The sequence below is a fragment of the Lactuca sativa genome, chromosome 8 (genome assembly GCF_002870075.4).
Source record: "Lactuca sativa cultivar Salinas chromosome 8, Lsat_Salinas_v11, whole genome shotgun sequence".
Lineage (NCBI taxonomy): Eukaryota > Viridiplantae > Streptophyta > Magnoliopsida > Asterales > Asteraceae > Lactuca > Lactuca sativa.
Window position 1 is genome coordinate 130,164,557 of NC_056630.2, and position 17,801 is coordinate 130,182,357.

At 35.6% G+C, this 17,801-nt stretch overlaps 3 protein-coding genes across 4 annotated transcripts; 1 reads left to right on the plus strand and 2 right to left on the minus strand.

Moving 5' to 3' along the window:
• The first annotated feature begins 11,884 nt into the window (after positions 1-11,884).
• Positions 11,885-13,477, plus strand: LOC111917072 (nascent polypeptide-associated complex subunit alpha-like protein 1). 2 transcript variants are annotated; one of them, XM_023912730.3, is made up of 4 exons: positions 11,885-12,074; positions 12,598-12,676; positions 12,788-12,915; positions 13,000-13,477. In XM_023912730.3, exons 1-4 carry the CDS (start codon positions 12,015-12,017, stop codon positions 13,345-13,347), a joined length of 615 nt encoding a protein of 204 aa, XP_023768498.1. In that variant the 5' UTR covers positions 11,885-12,014; the 3' UTR covers positions 13,348-13,477. The 2 variants fall into 2 exon arrangements, with proteins under 2 accessions (XP_023768498.1, XP_023768499.1); XM_023912731.3 differs by having other exon boundaries at positions 11,885-12,068.
• Positions 13,478-13,499: 22 nt separating this feature from the next.
• Positions 13,500-15,546, minus strand: LOC111917073 (probable E3 ubiquitin-protein ligase RHC1A). Its single transcript, XM_023912728.3, has 2 exons — positions 15,234-15,546; positions 13,500-14,408 (listed from the first exon to the last, which is right to left on the minus strand). The coding sequence occupies exon 2, from the start codon at positions 14,399-14,401 to the stop codon at positions 13,628-13,630; it is 774 nt and encodes a 257-aa protein (XP_023768496.1). The 5' UTR covers positions 14,402-14,408; positions 15,234-15,546; the 3' UTR covers positions 13,500-13,627.
• A 143-nt stretch (positions 15,547-15,689) lies between these two features.
• Positions 15,690-17,526, minus strand: LOC122194391 (calmodulin-7). Its single transcript, XM_023912732.3, has 2 exons — positions 17,296-17,526; positions 15,690-16,225 (listed from the first exon to the last, which is right to left on the minus strand). Exons 1-2 carry the CDS (start codon positions 17,369-17,371, stop codon positions 15,852-15,854), a joined length of 450 nt encoding a protein of 149 aa, XP_023768500.1. The 5' UTR covers positions 17,372-17,526; the 3' UTR covers positions 15,690-15,851.
• Positions 17,527-17,801: the final 275 nt, after the last annotated feature.

Consider the following 17,801-nt stretch of genomic DNA (forward strand, 5'->3'; position numbering starts at 1 on the left):
GAGGATCACAGATGGCCGTCAGGGCTGGGCAGAGGCGCCTACGGTAGGAGGCAGAGCTTTTCAGATGACTACCTTAGAGACGCGATCAGCACCGGACGTTGCAGGTATGCGAGTTCTGTTTTCAGTTCTTTTATTTGTGCATGATTATATTGTTATGGCTCTGAATCATTATCGGTATGAGTATTTTATTTTTGAGCATTTGATTGTGATCGAGCTATATGCCATCTGCATACCTTGGTTATTCGAAGGGTAATGAGGGGATGTGCCCTATTGGAAAAGGTTACATAGGATGCAGTAGCGGTAGCATGTTTGGGAGGGACTTGGTATGCCTCGCTAGATCGGAGTTGTATAGTGTTAGAGATGGATTGGTTAGATCCCTAGCTATGGTGAGCTTGGGTTCCTCAACAAATTGATTATGGAATGGTAGTGAGGATTGGGATTTCTTTTTGAGTATTGAGCAACAAGGGGTAAGCAGGATCGAAGTGGAGGAGAATCCTCCGAGTGTGCAAAGGTAGGAGCACGCAGACTCAGAATGAGTGCGCGACCTCCGAGAAGGAAAAGAAGTGGTTCAGCGTTTGATGGATTGAGGACTTCAGGGTTGGGAGTTTGAGAAACTCCCCATCATCTAGTGCGTGTGATGGAAATGGTTAGTACATGGTTGGGAATTCAGGTTGTGAATCATAGGGCAGGATCATTTTGACATTATAGCACTTCTGAAATCCAACAACCCTATGCGGCCCTTCAAACCAGATTCTCCATACCGCGAGTAGTTAAAAGATATTATAATAACACTTTGTATATTATATTTTATAATATATTTATTGTTTATAAGTTCATAATAATGATATTGAACTTAAACATAAGCTATACTTAAAGTAGGATAAGCATAACTCACTTACTAGGAGGTTTGGCTAGGAGCCGAGCTCCGCGGAGGCAGAACTCTCGAGCCGAAATCTCTTCTTCTCGAAGCCTTCTAGCGCTCCGGGACTCGCCTCTAACACTTAGGAAGTGCTAGGGAAAAGAAGAGAAGGTTTGGGAGTGTTTGGGAGAGAAGGGTTGTGAATGGTGTGAAGAAATGAAAGATTTGCACCTCTATTTATAGGCTAGAAAATGGCCCAACTCGGCGAGTTCTAAGCCTCCAACTCGTCGAGTTGAGTGCCAAGTGTCACCATGTGGTGGCAAAGTGTGGGGAAGAAGCAGTGGTCAAGATTGTGTCACGTGTCACTCGCAGATTACTCCAACAACTAATTATCTTCTAAAATCAGTAACCTTCGCATACGAGCTCCATTTTTGATCTTCTTTATATCCACACGTAGGTGATGATATATTCTACAACTATTTTTTAGACCCCGTCGGATAAATTTGACTTTATTTTTAAAGTTATATTTTAACAGACTTAGACAGATAAAATCCGTTAAAAATTCATAACTTCGTCATCCGACGTCCATTTTCGTATGTCTTTATATCGTTGAGCTCCTATTAATGAGATATTCAATTCTCATTTAGGTTGTGTTGGCTAGAAATCGATTAATCTAAAATTTGAATTCCGGACTGTGCACTGCTATGTTAAATCTTAGAAAAATCATAATTTCCTCATACGAAGTCAGATTTGGACGTTCTTTTTTATGCAGGTTCTCGGTTTAATGTATACTTCAACATTCGGTTAGATCGCTAAGGCTAAAAAGTATTTTATCGCAATCTCGCTTTTTACGATTCCCGGTGTCATGCCGGTTTTGCCGTAAAACTTCGACGGGTCATAACTTCTTCGTTATAACTCGAATTTCAACGTTCTTTATATGTACAGAACCCAATGACATATACTCTAAATAATATTCCATCGAAAAGTCATTTTTGACGCTTATTGTCTCTAAATAGACTAGTCTGAATCGACGGACGTTACACATACTGTTTTAAAAATTGTCTCATGCAAAATTACAAAACATGAGAAACCTTGTATAGAAAATCAACACATATTTACACTTTTCACATTTTATACTTTTGGTTTCCTTGCGCTAGATATTGTGTATAACGTCCCAAAAATCAAAGGTAAAAATTTCATTTTTAATATATAGATTCAAACATCCATTTACATTTATTCAAACATCAAGGTATTCAAAATTAAAACAATTATCAAAGTAATTCCCAAAATCATAAGTTGCGGAAAAACATAAGTGTGTGCGTTGCGATCAAGCCGGACCCTTCCCTTTTGAACAGGAAGTACCTGAAACCATACACAAACTGTAAGCACAAAACTTAGTGAGTTCCCCAAAATACCACATACCATTCATAACCATGAGCCAAACGATATCATACATATCCAATCAACCAATAAAAGTGCTATGTGCCAACCATAGTCTTGCCATTATGCCATGAGCCACCTCGTGGTCTTCCTTGCAAGGCCGAGGGCCACAACATTGGGCCTTATAGACATGTTCCAGGAGCCACCTCAGGGTCTTCCATGCAAGCATCACAAAGACAACTAACATACAATCTACATTACTTAACTATGTAACTGCCAGAGTTCAGACTCTAGTCTTGCATACAGTTTTCCAGGATCCGCCTCTTGGTCTATCATACAAACTGCCAAGGTATTACCCCCGGGTCTTCTTACAACACATAAACCAAATGGGTCGGCATTGGTGCCTTCGACCCATAGAAATAGTGAGGAGACTCACCTCGAATGTAGAAGCTCACTAAAAGAAATCCCTAGTTGCTGCCCTGACGACTTCCCGAGCTTAAATGAGCTAGAAATGAAGCCAAAAGTTTGGATCTAAACGTTCTCCCTTGAACCACAAGCTAGCACCAAGCACCCTTTTTTTGGAAATGAGTAAGAACACACCAAAAGCACACTTAGATCTCTCACAATGAGGTTAGGGTTTCCAAAATGAGGCTTAGAAGGCTATGGAGGCTGAGAATGAAAGAGCCTTGAGCTCATAAAGATGCTGACACTCTGACCATTACGCTGGGCATACCCCCAGCTTACGTTGGGCGTACCCAGCCAGACACGCGTATACCATCCTTGCATGCATGGGACCAATTTGCCAACTATTTCCATTAGGGGCCATGTAACACCCAAAATTTGGAAGGCCAAGAAAGGAAAGAAAACCCTAATTTTTAGGGGCGACTCGGCGAGTCCAAGGAGGAACTCGGCGAGTCCGAGCGGGATCCGGGTCGAGGAGTAAGTGACCAACTCGGCGGGTCGGCCAAGTGGACTCGGCGAGTCTGGTATGTGCGAGGAAAACCCTAAATTCGGGACTTGGAGCCTATTTAAATGTCTCATCCTCTTCCCTAGGGTTCCTTTACTGCCTCTCTCACCCAGAATACGAACCCTAAGCCTCCATTGTTGTGCATTCAAGTTTCCAAGCCATTTTGGGAGTGGTTTGAAGGAAGAAGGAGAAGGGGAAACATTGAAGCTTCAAGGATTGGCCTTGGATCTGAAGTTTGGGGAAACTTTCTGAGTTATTGAAGGTAATAAGTCGTTTCTTTCCTGTAGATCTTCTTTGGTTGTGAGATTTGGGGCTTTTTAAGCCATGGATAGTTATCCATTTGAGTTAGAAGCTGGATCTGGAGTTGCTACTTCAGATCTAAGTGTATTTTGGTCTTGGAAAGCATAAAGTTTCAGTCCTTGAGTTGAGTATGGGGCCTCTTTGCTTTAAACCCTAGTTTATGGTGTATTTTTCCTAGATCCCCTTCTCTACACGTAAAGTTTGCAACTTTACGTGAGGAATAGGCTTGGGAAGGGTAGATCTACAGTTTGGAGTCCATGCATGACTCAAAAGTCCTCTGCATGTATGGAGATCTGAATGGACTCGGCGAGTCCTTTTGAGTGGACTCGGCGAGTAGCATGAAGATTTGGAGGAACTCGACGAGTGGGATGAACAGCTCGTCGAGTCAGATGAAGATGGGCAGGAACTCGGTGAGTTGGAAGAACAACTCGGCGAGTCTGTTGAAGGTTGTCTTGGACTCGGCGAGTCAGGTCGCAAAACCCCAAAGTTTAGACTCGAATCAGTGAGTCGATTGGAGACTCGGTGAGTTGGTCAGGTTAGGACTCGGAAATCGGTAGACTCGGCGAGTCATGGACTGACTCGGCGAGTCGAGTCGCAAAAAGAAGGACTCTGAACATATGAACTCGGCGAGTCACTGGGGTGACTCGGCGAGTAGGGTTGACCTGGAAGGTTAACTTTGACCAAGAATTTGACTTTGACCAGAGTTGACTTGGTAGTCTTTCGGGGGTCAGTTAGACTCAGTGTTGCATTGTTATTGGTAGCTCGGGGAGCGGGTGGAGCAGGAGTTCAGAGAGTTGTCGGGCAGCGGCTAGTGGGATCATCAGCAAGTTCAGCCAGTGCAGGTGAGTTTCCCTTTGTATGAATGGGTCTACGACCACAACGTTGGCCCATGTAGTTATGAGTAGAAGACCCGGGAGTTAGCCCTAGGCATGGTATGCTAGTGTGATATTCGGACGAGGTCCATTGATAGCGGGCGGGTGCCCAAGGATTGGTTTATATGATAGTTTGTACTTGTTGTCTGTGTGATACATGTATGTGCCTGGTAGGGAGGTGAGTGGGGGCGAGGTCCCGTATCTCACCAATAGCAGAGTGTGGATGGTGTTCCACATCTCAGTAGCAGCAGAGCAGGGGTGAGGCCCAAGTTAGGGAAGGAGTGAGTGTGGGCCGGGTCCGTATGTCACTATCAGCAGGAGCATGGATGGGGTTCCATGTCTCATCAGTAGCAGGACAAGGGCGAGGCCCAGGATAAGCGAGGCCTTAGGACATTATCCATTGTATATGTTTAGATTATGTGTTGCAGTATGATTATGTGCTATTATGTGTTAGCGGGCGAGGCCCTATGACAGGCGGGGCCTAAGTGAAACAAATATGTGTCCGAGCGGGGCTCGAAGCCAGGCGGGGCCTGGAGTGGCGGGGCCGCTATAGCGGGCGAGGCCCGAGGTAGGAGGGCGAGGCCCAGGATAGCGAGCGTGGCCCAGTATGTGCAGCATGTGGTTATGCATGGTATGTGGTAGGGTGGGGAACTCACTAAGCTTCGTGCTTACGGTTTTCAGTTTTGGTTTCAGGTACTTTCGGTAGCGGAGGGAAGAGCTCGGGGTGATCGCATGACACACACTATAGATTAGACAGCCTGGGAATGTTTACTCTGATAACGAACATGTATTTTGGAAACTAATACTCTGCTTACGTTTTGAAATGATGAATTTGCTTTAAGTAATGTTTTATTAAAAGAATTTTTTAGCCTTGAATTTTGGGACGTTACAGGCCAATTCTCCCAATATCTTCAAAATGCCATAACTTCCTCATCTTAGGCTAGTTTCCAACGAACCTTATATCCACGGAAGGTGGCGAGAAGCCCTACGCTTCTAACAACACACCCAAGCCTTAAAACCTCCTGAACAAAACCCGAAATCCATAAAAGACCGAATTATCAAATTACGATTATACCCTTGACCTCCGAAAACACAATCGAACACTTGGATCACTCAAACCATAACACCCACATCCGAGAAGGGCCAAATTCTTCATTTCCCAAGGCCCTAAGCCTCATGACCACTGAAGATTGGGCCGCAACCCCGAATAAAAAAGCAAATCTGAAATTGAGTGTTCATTGTGGAGCTTTCAGTAGAGTCCAAATAATCACATGTATTAATATTTTGACCCTTGGTCAATATATATGATTTTTAAAAGAATTAGTTTTGTTATAAAAAATGATCGTCACCACAAACATCACCCTTAATATATTTCTTCCGATTTAAATGGTGCTTTAACTTTATATTCCGCGAATTAAACGATTTTTATAAATCTCAAACCTTTTGGTTCATATGAAACCAATAAGGCCAAATTATTTTGTATTTAATTTCAGCCGAACCATACATACAATTAATATATATATATATATATATATATATATATATATATATATATATATATATATATATATATATATATATATATATATATATATATATATATATATATATATATATATATATATATATATATATATACACGGTTACAACCCGTGGAAACCACGAGTGAAATATTTATAAAAGGTTTAAATTATTAATAAGTAAAAAAATTTGATTTATATGATAAATGATTTACACGATCATATTACAATTAAATGAGCAATGAAAATTTTACATGGATTTCTAAATAATTGGATATTTTACATCCTTTTTAATAAATGAATGGTTTTGTCACATGTTAATCTCTTATGAGTTTTGATACTTGTCATTTTATGGTATTTTTGAAATAAATATTATCCACTTGTAAATTTTTTATTTGTTTTAATTTTTAAAATTAAAGTCATACGTATATATGTAAAGTATTAAATATCATATATATTATATTAAATTGCAATAAATACGCTTCTTCATTTTTTATTTTAAAGTTGTATATTAAAAAATACTTTCTGTTTACATTTTAATTTAATGTTTAATCTTTTTTTAAATCAACCTTTGTAATACACGGGTCTCACACCTATTAAGTAAATAACCATAAGTTTTCTCTTCAAACTATAACACAATAAACACACACACTTGTGTCACAGAAATTAACAAAACAAATTAATATCAAATTAGCAATCACATTTCATTACAACCACGTTTTTAATAGTAGGAATTACAACAACTTCAGGGGCAAAGAACTGTAGCAACAATAAACTAGAGTATCAACACTGATGACATTTTAGTCAAAGCACAAACAGCTTAAATTACATAGTTAACACGAACAATTTTATCCACTTAGATAACAGAAACCGTTTAGCAACGATTGTCAACAAACGTAAAAATTCAAACTTTTCAATGAATATTTTTTAAGTTTTAGAAACATACACCTATAAATATGAAAAGTAGCTTTAAGCATCCACCCAATGTTTTGTATATGACGTAGATAAAGTGATGCAATAAGAGCCACCCAATGTTTTGTATATGACGTAGATAAAGTGATGCAATAAGAGGTAGTAGAAGGGTATAAAAGTAAAAACACTTTTGGTTGAAAATGAACGGGAAAGAGGCATGTGCAAAAGAAGAGTATTTTATTAAGAAGGAAGATTGTAATTGTAATGGTTAACGGAAAGTTGGATTAAGGGTGGAGTGAAGTGAAGGAAATATTTTGACTTTGAGATAACCCCTATCATAGTAAGAGTAAATTGTATAAAGTTAAAATATTAACTTACCTGCTAATAGCTTCATTTGTTTTGAAAAAAAAAACTATATGACCAATTACCAAGAAATTCAAAGATACGATGATAAATATATATATACTATGTCATTGGATCTTTACCTGCTCAAATGCACTTATAGGCATTACACGCAAGAATGAATTTGCTCAAAGAATTGGTTTGAATTAGTAGCTCTTAAGATGATAGATTTCTATTAATTTATTTTTTGTGGCAAAAAAAAATGTTATGTATAATCACCGAAACTTTTGTCTTCCTAAAGAAAACATACAAATAATCTAAGTGGAAACTCTTCAAAAAAAAATCCAATTTTAATAACAGTAAAACCGTTTCACTCTTAGTATTACAAGCTCTAAATTAAAGGCAACGACAATAAATGAAAATAAACTAAATTGGAAAATAAGGGTACATTGCTTATTCTTGCATGTCTAGAGCCCCCATAGAAGTTTCATCCTACCAACCTGGATAATGCTCTAATAAAATAAAATAAAATAGTATGATGTTATAATTTAAAATAACAATATGAAAGTAAAATGCTAAAATTACAATAATAATATAAAATCCTATAATAGCTTCAAGATATGATATAAGAAAAATGGAAAACTGAATCGAACCCATAAGTTTGTGTTGATAACCTGCAACTAAATGTGAATAAACTGCAACACCTTTATGAAACTCAAGTTGTTGCCAACTATACTTGACCTCCTTTAGCTACAAATGGTATATAAGCACATAAAGCCCTGCAAACAAAAAACCGATTATCATAACTAAAAGAATTTTCTAATCAAGTTGAGACAAATGCGAATGAAAGTAATTTACTATTATACTTGTTAAATACAAATAAATTAGCAAATTCCAATGAAATAACTTTACTATACTACCATGCAGTCAAATCTAAGAAAATTATTAGAAATTGAAGATCATGGATTTTTAGAGAAGTAAGAATGGTAGCTGGCCTTGAATTTTTCAAGGAAGTAGGAAATGCATTAGACCTTAGGAACCCCCTGATTTCTCTATTGTGCAGGGTAGACAAATTTGGCTTTGACATTGTAGACAGATTATCTTTGATAAGAAAGCTCACACAAGATATTAAACAACAACATATTAGAATAATTTGTTGTTGTAAGCAAGACACATAGATAAAGGTAAGGGGTTGTTTTCTTTATACTTAATGGGTTAAGCACCTAATTTGGCTATGTATGGTTGTTTCAACCACATCACTTGTACATAATCGTGTTACCCAGACATTTTGAATAAAAACCAAAAAAAATTATGTTATGTGTGTCAATATGCGAACTTAACTTATTCAGACATTTCATCAAACACTTAATATGCGAAGTTAAAAAGTACAATTTTCATCAACCAAACATGAAGTCATAGCAATTTTGATCAAGTATGTAGTTAGAAACAAAGTTGGAAGAAGAAGGATACATATACGAACCTAAATTAAATAGATATGAATAATGATCGGCAGAAACAAAATACTTTTTATAAACTTGTATATGAAATCGAGAATGCAGTGGTTGATCTTCTTTTCTGGAAGAAGAAGGATAAATATACAATCCATTCTACTTCTTTGATTATCAATTATCACAGAGACATATTAACAAACAATTGCTCTTCAACTGCAAATCAGATTTTTTTTTTCAATTCCACCTCAACATATGCCACTATTCATCATCTCCTTCTATATCTTGGAACTAAAAGCAAACAAATGCAGAAACAAAATTAAAATAAGATGTTTGGTACATACATGAACATGAATTAAGAAGTTAAAGTGATTGAAGAGTTTGATTTGATTTATCTGTGTATATCAACAATGCGATACTCAACTTATAAATAATTTCATTTCAGTTGCGTTGATGAACATATGATCAAATTACTCCATGACACATGATTCGAATTTAATTTCTTCGTAGCTATTTTAATCATATCAATTATTACCGCATTGAATCATGGAGTTTATATATTGAAATCGAAGCAAATGGAGGCGTGATTTGAGGAATTAACGAATGCGGAGATAGAGTTTAGAGTTTTAAAAGCTTAAGGGTATATTAAGTAGTTTACTTAGAATTTTTGTAGCTGGAGAAGTTGCCACTTAAGCAAAAAAAGATTGTTTTATTAAGACAGGGATATATATATATATATATATATATATATATATATATATATATATATATATATATATATGAGGATAGGGAATATACATTACAACCCCACCTAAGCTTAGATATTAAACCTCTAAAATTTGTCATTTTAACATGCAAAATATACCCGATTTGGTTTCACTTGGTAAATATATCATTCTCCATAACATTTCTTTCTTTCATTATCGTTTTATCATCTCCGTTTTCTTTCCTCAATTATCGTTTATTACTTCATCCAAGTGAACATTACTAAACCCTAAATCTAAACCTAAACCCTAAATTTAAACCCTAAACACTAAAGCTAAACCCTAAACCCTAAATCTAAACACTAAACCCTAAACCCTAACCCTAAACCCTAAACTTAAACCCTAAACCCTAAACCCTAAACTCTAAACCCTAATCCCTATTGTGTCGATGTTGAATTTACATCTTGAAGTATTAATCGTGAATCCATTAACCGTAATCTTTATATAGTAAAACAATGTATTTTCAAGAGGTTTAGTACCTAAGCTTAGGTGGGGCTGTAATGTATATTCCCTTTTCCCGTATATATATATATATATATATATATATATATATATATATATATATATATATATATATATATATATATATATCTACCATTCTAATAAAACAATCCTAACCACCACGTGTAGCTTTCAAAAACAATCCTCCTTCAATGTTAAATTCCTAATTTGCCCTCCTTCATTAATATGCCGATTACATTACATATGATGTTCATGTGACATTATAACTAATATCCTATTTTATATGATTTTAAAACTTACCATATTTTCACTCTAATAAAGTTTCTCTATAATAATCAACTCCGTCAAAATCCTCTAAAATAAGGAAGTGATAATCCTATAAATAAGGAACTGTATTACTCATTATCGTTTACTTTTCCCTCTTACTTCTTAAATTTACGTATATGCTCCCTATTTCTTTTAATAAGTTTCATAAATGGTCCCTATTCATTAAATAAACAAATTCATTTTCCTAAAATTTGTATGAAATTTCGTGGTTACAAAACAATTTATTCACTCCAATCAACTCACTGAAAATCAGGAAGTGATGACCTCTGATATCTTATTTTTTTTAATTTAAATTACATTTGAGTTGATTTACTTCCCACTTGTCATCTTAATTCACTTCTATGTAAGATTAAAAATGTTTTGACTATCAATTTACACGAACATTTGTCATTCTTCCTTTGCTGAAAACAAGAGCAAAGGTTCTCCAACATTGTAATCAGTCGGATATATCTACCAACTGTATGTACTTCTTACTTAAAACATTTCTATGTTATCCTTTTTGCTCTATTTCTCAATCAAGAAAAAAATTACTTAAGCTACATATGTGTGTTTTGTTTGAGAATATTTTGTTGTCTTGCAAAACATTTTCCAAATAAACATAAAGTAGAATCCACGTTAATGTATTTATGTTTTGTATTTTTTTTTAATACAGTGACAATGTATGCCTAGAACATCAATTTCATAAACGAATTGGATAATATGAAAGATGATTACACATTAAAAGTCTATATTATTCGTTTGTGGCAATCATTCTCGGATACAAACCCAAATATAGTAAAATCACTAGATATGATCTTGATAGATAGATGAGATGGTAAATCCACTTTTATAATATTGTTTTAATAAGTTATATTTTAAATTCTAACTTAATTTTTTTATTAAATTTAAATTTTCTTAACTAATTTTTTTTGTCATATTTGAATAGGGTACAAAAATCCGAACAAACGTATATCCAATGGATTTTGATAGATTTCAATCAAAACTTAAAGTAATTTTTGATATTCAAACAAATATTAATATTCATTTTAAAGAATCAATAAAAAAAAGTCTTTGTAAAATCATAAATGCTATTAATAATTTATTTATTTTATAAATATTTTTCCCGTAGTTTCCACGGGTTGTAACCTAATATATATATATATATATATATATATATATATATATATATATATATATATATATATATATATATATATACTAGCCGTTTATCCGCGCAAAGCGGCGGGTGACAAATAGTTTGTTTCAACAATTAAATCTTTTCGATGAAGAATGATTATTTTCAATTCAATCATTAGTTTGTTTTAGGAAGCATGTCATATTAAAAATAAAGAAAATTCATGAAATGACCAAATTATAGGGTGTTAAGTATTTAGTTGGATGAAAAAAGATCTGGTCAAAACTCTTGGAAGAGAAGATTTATAGCAGTTTGTTTAAATTCTAATATTATTTTATTAGTGATTAGTTGTACAATTAGTTTAATGATTTGGACGTCTTAAAAAAATATTATTATTTTATTCAATCTATTTTTAAAAATAATGAGATTTGTTTTATAAGATAGTAAATATATATATATATATATATATATATATATATATATATATATATATATATATATATATATATATATATATATATAAAATCGTGTTAATCTACACTTTAAAAAACATTTTTTTTTATGAATAATCACGTAATAGCTTAAAAAAGGAAAACATCCCTAAATTTGAAAACAGTTTACCAGATATAAAAAAGAGGGACTGTTGTTTGCTCTCCAAAACTGTTTGTGTTTGGTGTTCGGAGATTTTTAGGGTTTTGTGATCTATTCGTTGCTTTTCTTTCCCACACACGCTCCTCGGTGCTCACCATGACTGCTCAAACACAGGAAGAACTCCTTGCTGCCATTCTCGAACAACAAAAGGTTGCTGTAAGATCTCTTTTCGTATTCAGGAATTGTAAATTTTTCATCTTTGATTCTTATATTATTGTTCTTCTGGTTCCACTACAACCTTTGATTGTTTCACTTCATTAGCTTCATATCCACTTTGATATGTCGGTTTTTAGTTATGCTAATCTATGTAAATGGTAGCAAAATGGACTGATGAAATCGAAACAGCTGCAAAAAAGCTGGATCTAGCAACGTGATGCTCACATATCACTATCAGATCATCCTAGGAACCTTGTTTTTGATCTCATTATCGGATACTTTTTCGTTCTTGCCCTTTCCCCCAAAAAAGAGATCTCAATGTTGTGTATTTGTAGTGTTGACAATTACTGACCATATGAACTGTTAGTTTTCCTTATTTATATGTTACGACCCAGTGAAGATTGTAAAGACTTGTTCTTCTTACAAGTGAACGAACATTCACTGTTACTGTAGGTTTCTAGAATTGTATGCTTAATTTTTGGTTTTGGGTCGTCACCAATGTTTAAAACGATAAATTTTGCAGCATGAGGAACCTCTGATTGAAGACGAAGATGATGATGAAGATGATGATGATGATGGCAATGATGAAGATGATGTTGAAGGTGAGACGGTGTAATTAAAAATGATGTACTGATTCCATTTCAAGAAACTGATGAGCTTTTAAGTGTCACATAGGTAAACCATCGATTGATGAATTTGTTTTACAAGCACAGGTTTAGGAGATGCAAGTGGTAGATCTAAGCAAAGTAGAAGTGAGAAAAAGAGTCGGAAGGCTATGTTAAAACTCGGGATGAAGCCCATTCCTGGAGTCAGTCGTGTCACTGTGAAAAAGAGCAAAAATGTTGGTTTCTTTGGTTATCTTTTTCATGATGATTGATTGGTTGTTGATATGATTGATTGATCGATTAGTGTTATGGGGTTGCAGATTCTGTTTGTGATATCAAAACCAGATGTATTCAAGTCGCCTGCTTCTGATACGTATGTGATATTTGGTGAAGCAAAGATAGAGGATCTGAGCTCACAGTTGCAGAGTCAGGCAGCTGAGCAGTTTAAAGCACCAAATTTGAGTAATGTGGTGTCAGGCATGGCTTCTGAGGAGGCAATAGGGGCTGCTGCAAATGATGAAGAAGATGAAATTGATGAGAGTGGGGTGGAGCCCAAGGACATTGATCTGGTGATGACACAAGCTGGGGTTACCAGATCAAAGGCTGTAAAGGCTCTAAAGGATGCAGATGGTGATATTGTTTCTGCTATCATGGAGCTTACAAACTAGAAGAAGAAGCTCTGTTTTGATATTCTTGTATGTTTGAGATCATGTGATCGTGTAATTGTGTGTTGTTTGTTGGTATGTTTATGAGGGTTTGACTTTGATTAATGATAATGAAAATGGTTTGTTTTGCTTTTGTTGGATTGTTTTGAGAATCATTTTGTCATACTATAATTTAACATATTCTTCAAGAAAAACAAACAACTTCAACCGATCTTTATGCCCGAGTTTTGTAGATGCACAAGTAACAAAGACAACAAAAGGGGATGCAAAGTTGCAAATAAGTTCAAGATTGTGATCCAAAAGGCCACAAGAAAGACAACCGACTATGCCATACCCGGCTCCGCCTCCTACTGCCACCACCTGCCACCACTTCGCGGCGGCAAACCGGGCATGAGTTCACCTGAGCTAACCAAGGTGCAATACATCCTGAATGGTACAAATGTTTACATGGCAACTTCTTGGCACTAGACCCCAATATGAGCTTCTCTTTACAAACTGCACAATGGGAATCAGACCGAATGTCTTTCTTTGAAACTTTAACAGTTGGCAATGCATCGATTGATAATTTTGGAGGTGGTGGAGGAACATCGGAATCATGACTGTTCAACTGTTGGAAGAATTCTTCGACTCCGGGGCCCACAAAGATGTCTGCACCGTTTTCTCGCCGGAGTCCGAGCACTTCATTGAAAAGCTCAAAAAGACCGCCATTGTTGGGGATTCTGACCGGCATGTCGCCGGAGAAAATAGGCCACGGGCCCCACGTGCTGTTAATGTTGTTGTCTTCAGAGACCATGTGTTGTTGTTGGTGATCTTGGTGGTTGGATTGTGTTTCTTGTCGCCGGAAAAAGTTTGAGAGGGTTTCCATGATGCCTGAGTGGCGGTTTTGCTCTTCCACATTGGTGGTGGTGTTGGTGGTGGTTGTGGTTAGGATATTTTCAAGCTCTTGAACGAAGCCTCCTTCACATTCACAACAAACTCTGGTTTGTGTTGTGAGAGTGACTAATTGCCTGCAAGTGTAACACCAATGGGTGGTTGTGGTTATTCTGTCTGCCTCCATTTGAGACCTGTAATATAGTAATTTGAGTGAATGCTAGATTTCATCGTCAATCCAACATTACAGATTCAATGATCCAAATAATTGATACAGATTTCATTTTATCATACACATGAAAAATGCAATACTAATCGCTTTGGATTTTGACTTGAATCATGCTAGCTATCTGTCCTGATTCAAAATTGATTTGGATTTCAAAGAAACTTCGTTGATGAATTAAAAACGAAACCCACATCAGTTTTGTGTTCTTGAAGAACGGGTACAAATCGAGAAATGTTTGTGGTAAATTGCCAACAAAATCAATATCTGTTTTACATTCTGATAGTATTGGGTGTTCGATTGTTTTTCCATGAAATTCAAGAATCCATATGAATTTTAGATCTGCAGATTAACGCCGTTGATATGAAAAAGTCAACGCCGGAGAGAAGAACTCAGAGAACGAAAAACGTAGACACATATATCGTAGATGAGCCACTTATCCATGTCTGAAATTAAATTTCACAGATGTATAACTGTTTCATGTTTTCCGATCATGTTTCGATAAGGAGACCCCAACTATATCAAAATTTTCATTGTACGGATCAGCTAAAACTAATTCGGGGGATTAATGTCCAAGTTCACCCAGGATCCAAATAATAAAAATCTGAGAAATGCATCAAATCAAAAAGTAGGTACAAATGAATTAGCGAATCACGATCCAAGTCAGTAAATCGAATCCGATGCTTGACAATGGGTCCATTCAAGGAAACAATTGAAGATCAGACGCATAGATATTACTGACTGATAAGGAGGAATGCAATAAAGAAGAAGAGACGATGCATTTTACGAATTGTACCTTTGATCTTTTAATCCAATCCAAGTGCAATGAGAGACGATTTGAGAGATGAATTTGGAACTTGGAAGAGGTTATCAGAGGCAGAGAATAGAGATGCTCTTACTCTGGTAGTGGAGCTGTAACCAGTGAGGGACAAAATGTTGAGGTGTATAGTAGTGGGGTCGTAGGGGTAGCTGCTAACGTGCGCAGGTGTGCGTAGTGTCACCGTCAAGCTTGATGGATTTAGGGTCCACGTGGTTGTAGTCATAGGCTATAATAAAATATTATCAGACTTGACATCTTTTGGCACGCAATTATATATTTTATTTCACAACACAGTAAAGTCACAAGATTCGTCGACACGTTAAAAAGCGATTATGTATTTCACAACACACTAAAAAAGTGATTATATAATTTCCGGTTTACATACATCTCACTCGATATCATTTTCAGAAAGCAAAAGTGGAGCATTTGGAATGAAATCGGAATCAACAACATAAAAAAAAATATATAAACTTGTGACAGATACATAATTAAACAAGAAGGATATCCATGCATGGCCCGAAAGAAACCAACAACTAGATACTGACAAAACAAAAATAAAAATAAAAATAAAACTAGGGCTATTAATAAATATTATTACTTGGCCATCATGACCTTAACAAACTCCTCATAGTTGATTTGACCATCGCCATCAACATCTGCCTCACGGATCATTTCATCGACTTCTTCATCAGTGAGTTTTTCACCGAGGTTTGTCATGACATGACGAAGCTCAGCAGCAGAAATGAAACCGTTCTGGTCTTTGTCAAAGACTCTGAAAGCTTCCTTTAATTCTTCCTCGGAGTCTGTATCCTTCATCTTCCTTGCCATGAGGTTTAAAAACTCGGGGAAATCAATGGTTCCATTGCCATCTGCATCCACTTCGTTGATCATGTCCTGGAGTTCGGCCTCTGTTGGATTTTGCCCAAGCGATCTCATCACAGTTCCAAGTTCCTTTGTCGTGATGCAACCTGCACATATCACAACATCGTCACTTTTTTTTTTACACGATTGAAGAAGTTAAAACAAGTGATTATTGGTTTCTTTTCTAAGAGACAGAAGGTGGATGAAAAGTTGGCTATGATTGTGTTGATTTTTTGTTGAGGTATACGATCCCAGCATTTAGAGATAAGAACATGAATATGTTGCTAGGGGTCCTTATTATCGTATATTAAGTGCTTCCTTCGTCTCAGAATATATACAACTTTTGATTAGTCAATTGGTATGTAGTCCAATCATTTAATATGATGAAGAACCTCCTAACGAGATGTACAAAACTTATGTATCATGATGCTTTTCATCAATATTACTAGCAGGCATATATAGGCATATTTTCAAAGGAAGTTATAAACTTCCTAACAAGATGAAAAAACCATGATCAATTTCATTCATATCCAGTTATATTTACTAACGGCCGAATAGGCAATTTGTACAGGAATCTTTCATCGGTAAGGACGTCTTTTAATTTGCCTTTCTCTTTTTTTTTCCTGCTGATGTTTATTTATTATATTTCGTCGATGCAAAGCGCTAAGACACGAAAACAAAACAATGTTTTCAACAAAATCAGCTCTAAAACACATGATTTACATCACATTTATTGGAAAATTCGCACCTAAACCAGGATAAACCCCAAATTGATTTTATTTTAGAAACGGCGAATTTATATAAAAAACAGGCCCTGCCTAAAAGGAAAAAGGAACAGAGCAAGGAAATTACAGAATTTTAAATGGGCAAACAAACCCAATTGTGCCACTAACAAGCGCCAAAACTACCCCTATTGAGAACCCAATTAAACACTGTGGTGATGATGCAATCTGCCGTCTTAGAGGGGGAAGTCAGCTTTTTGTTGAAAAGCTTATCGTCCCTAAACCCCAAATTGATGACATAAACATAGATACAACTGATAACATATACACTAACTATTAAAAAAAATCGAAGAAAATCGCATGAACATACTCCGTCATCATGAAAAAAAAAACATTCAAACAAAATTCAATAATCAATGAATCCATTTACAAAAACGATAAGAAATGAAACATACCGTCGCCATCCTTATCGAATAGGCTGAAGGCTTCCTTGAACTCGGAGATCTGGTCATCGGTGAGCTGATCGGCCATTTGTTGGGAGTGAAAGAGAGATTGGTTGAAAGTGTGGGTGGAAAGAGAGATGGAGAGAAAATAGGGTTGTCGATTGTAATCAATGGTTTTCAGACAAAGAATAGGGTTTATATACCAGCTTGGCTTCCGGACGTGATCGGTTTATCAAATTCGTTGCATCCGTTTTTACCGCTCTGCCCTCTTTCTCCCCCTTCCGTTACAAAAAATAAAAATAAAAATAGTAATTATTTTAGGATTACAAACTTTGAATTAATTAGTTCCTAAACTTTTTTAATTATGTTAAAATCAATGGGGGCTTTACATATTTTATTAATAAAAAATAAAGTGTCTATTAAATTAAAATTTTAATATTTTTGAAATACATATATTTTTTTTTTAAGTTATATGTTATTTTTTAAAGAGAAAACCTCATAAATGGTCCCTATGTTTT

Coding starts and splice junctions, on each gene's coding strand:
- LOC111917072 (XM_023912730.3), top strand. CDS start 12,015: ATGACTGCTCAAACACAGGAAGAACTCCTTGCTGCCATTCTCGAACAA. Junction 12,677..12,787: donor TGATGAAGATGATGTTGAAG/GTGAGACGGTGT, acceptor TTACAAGCACAG/GTTTAGGAGATGCAAGTGGT. Junction 12,916..12,999: donor CTGTGAAAAAGAGCAAAAAT/GTTGGTTTCTTT, acceptor ATGGGGTTGCAG/ATTCTGTTTGTGATATCAAA.
- LOC111917073 (XM_023912728.3), bottom strand. CDS start 14,401: ATGGAGGCAGACAGAATAACCACAACCACCCATTGGTGTTACACTTGC.
- LOC122194391 (XM_023912732.3), bottom strand. CDS start 17,371: ATGGCCGATCAGCTCACCGATGACCAGATCTCCGAGTTCAAGGAAGCC. Junction 16,226..17,295: donor ATTCGATAAGGATGGCGACG/GTATGTTTCATT, acceptor TGATATGTGCAG/GTTGCATCACGACAAAGGAA.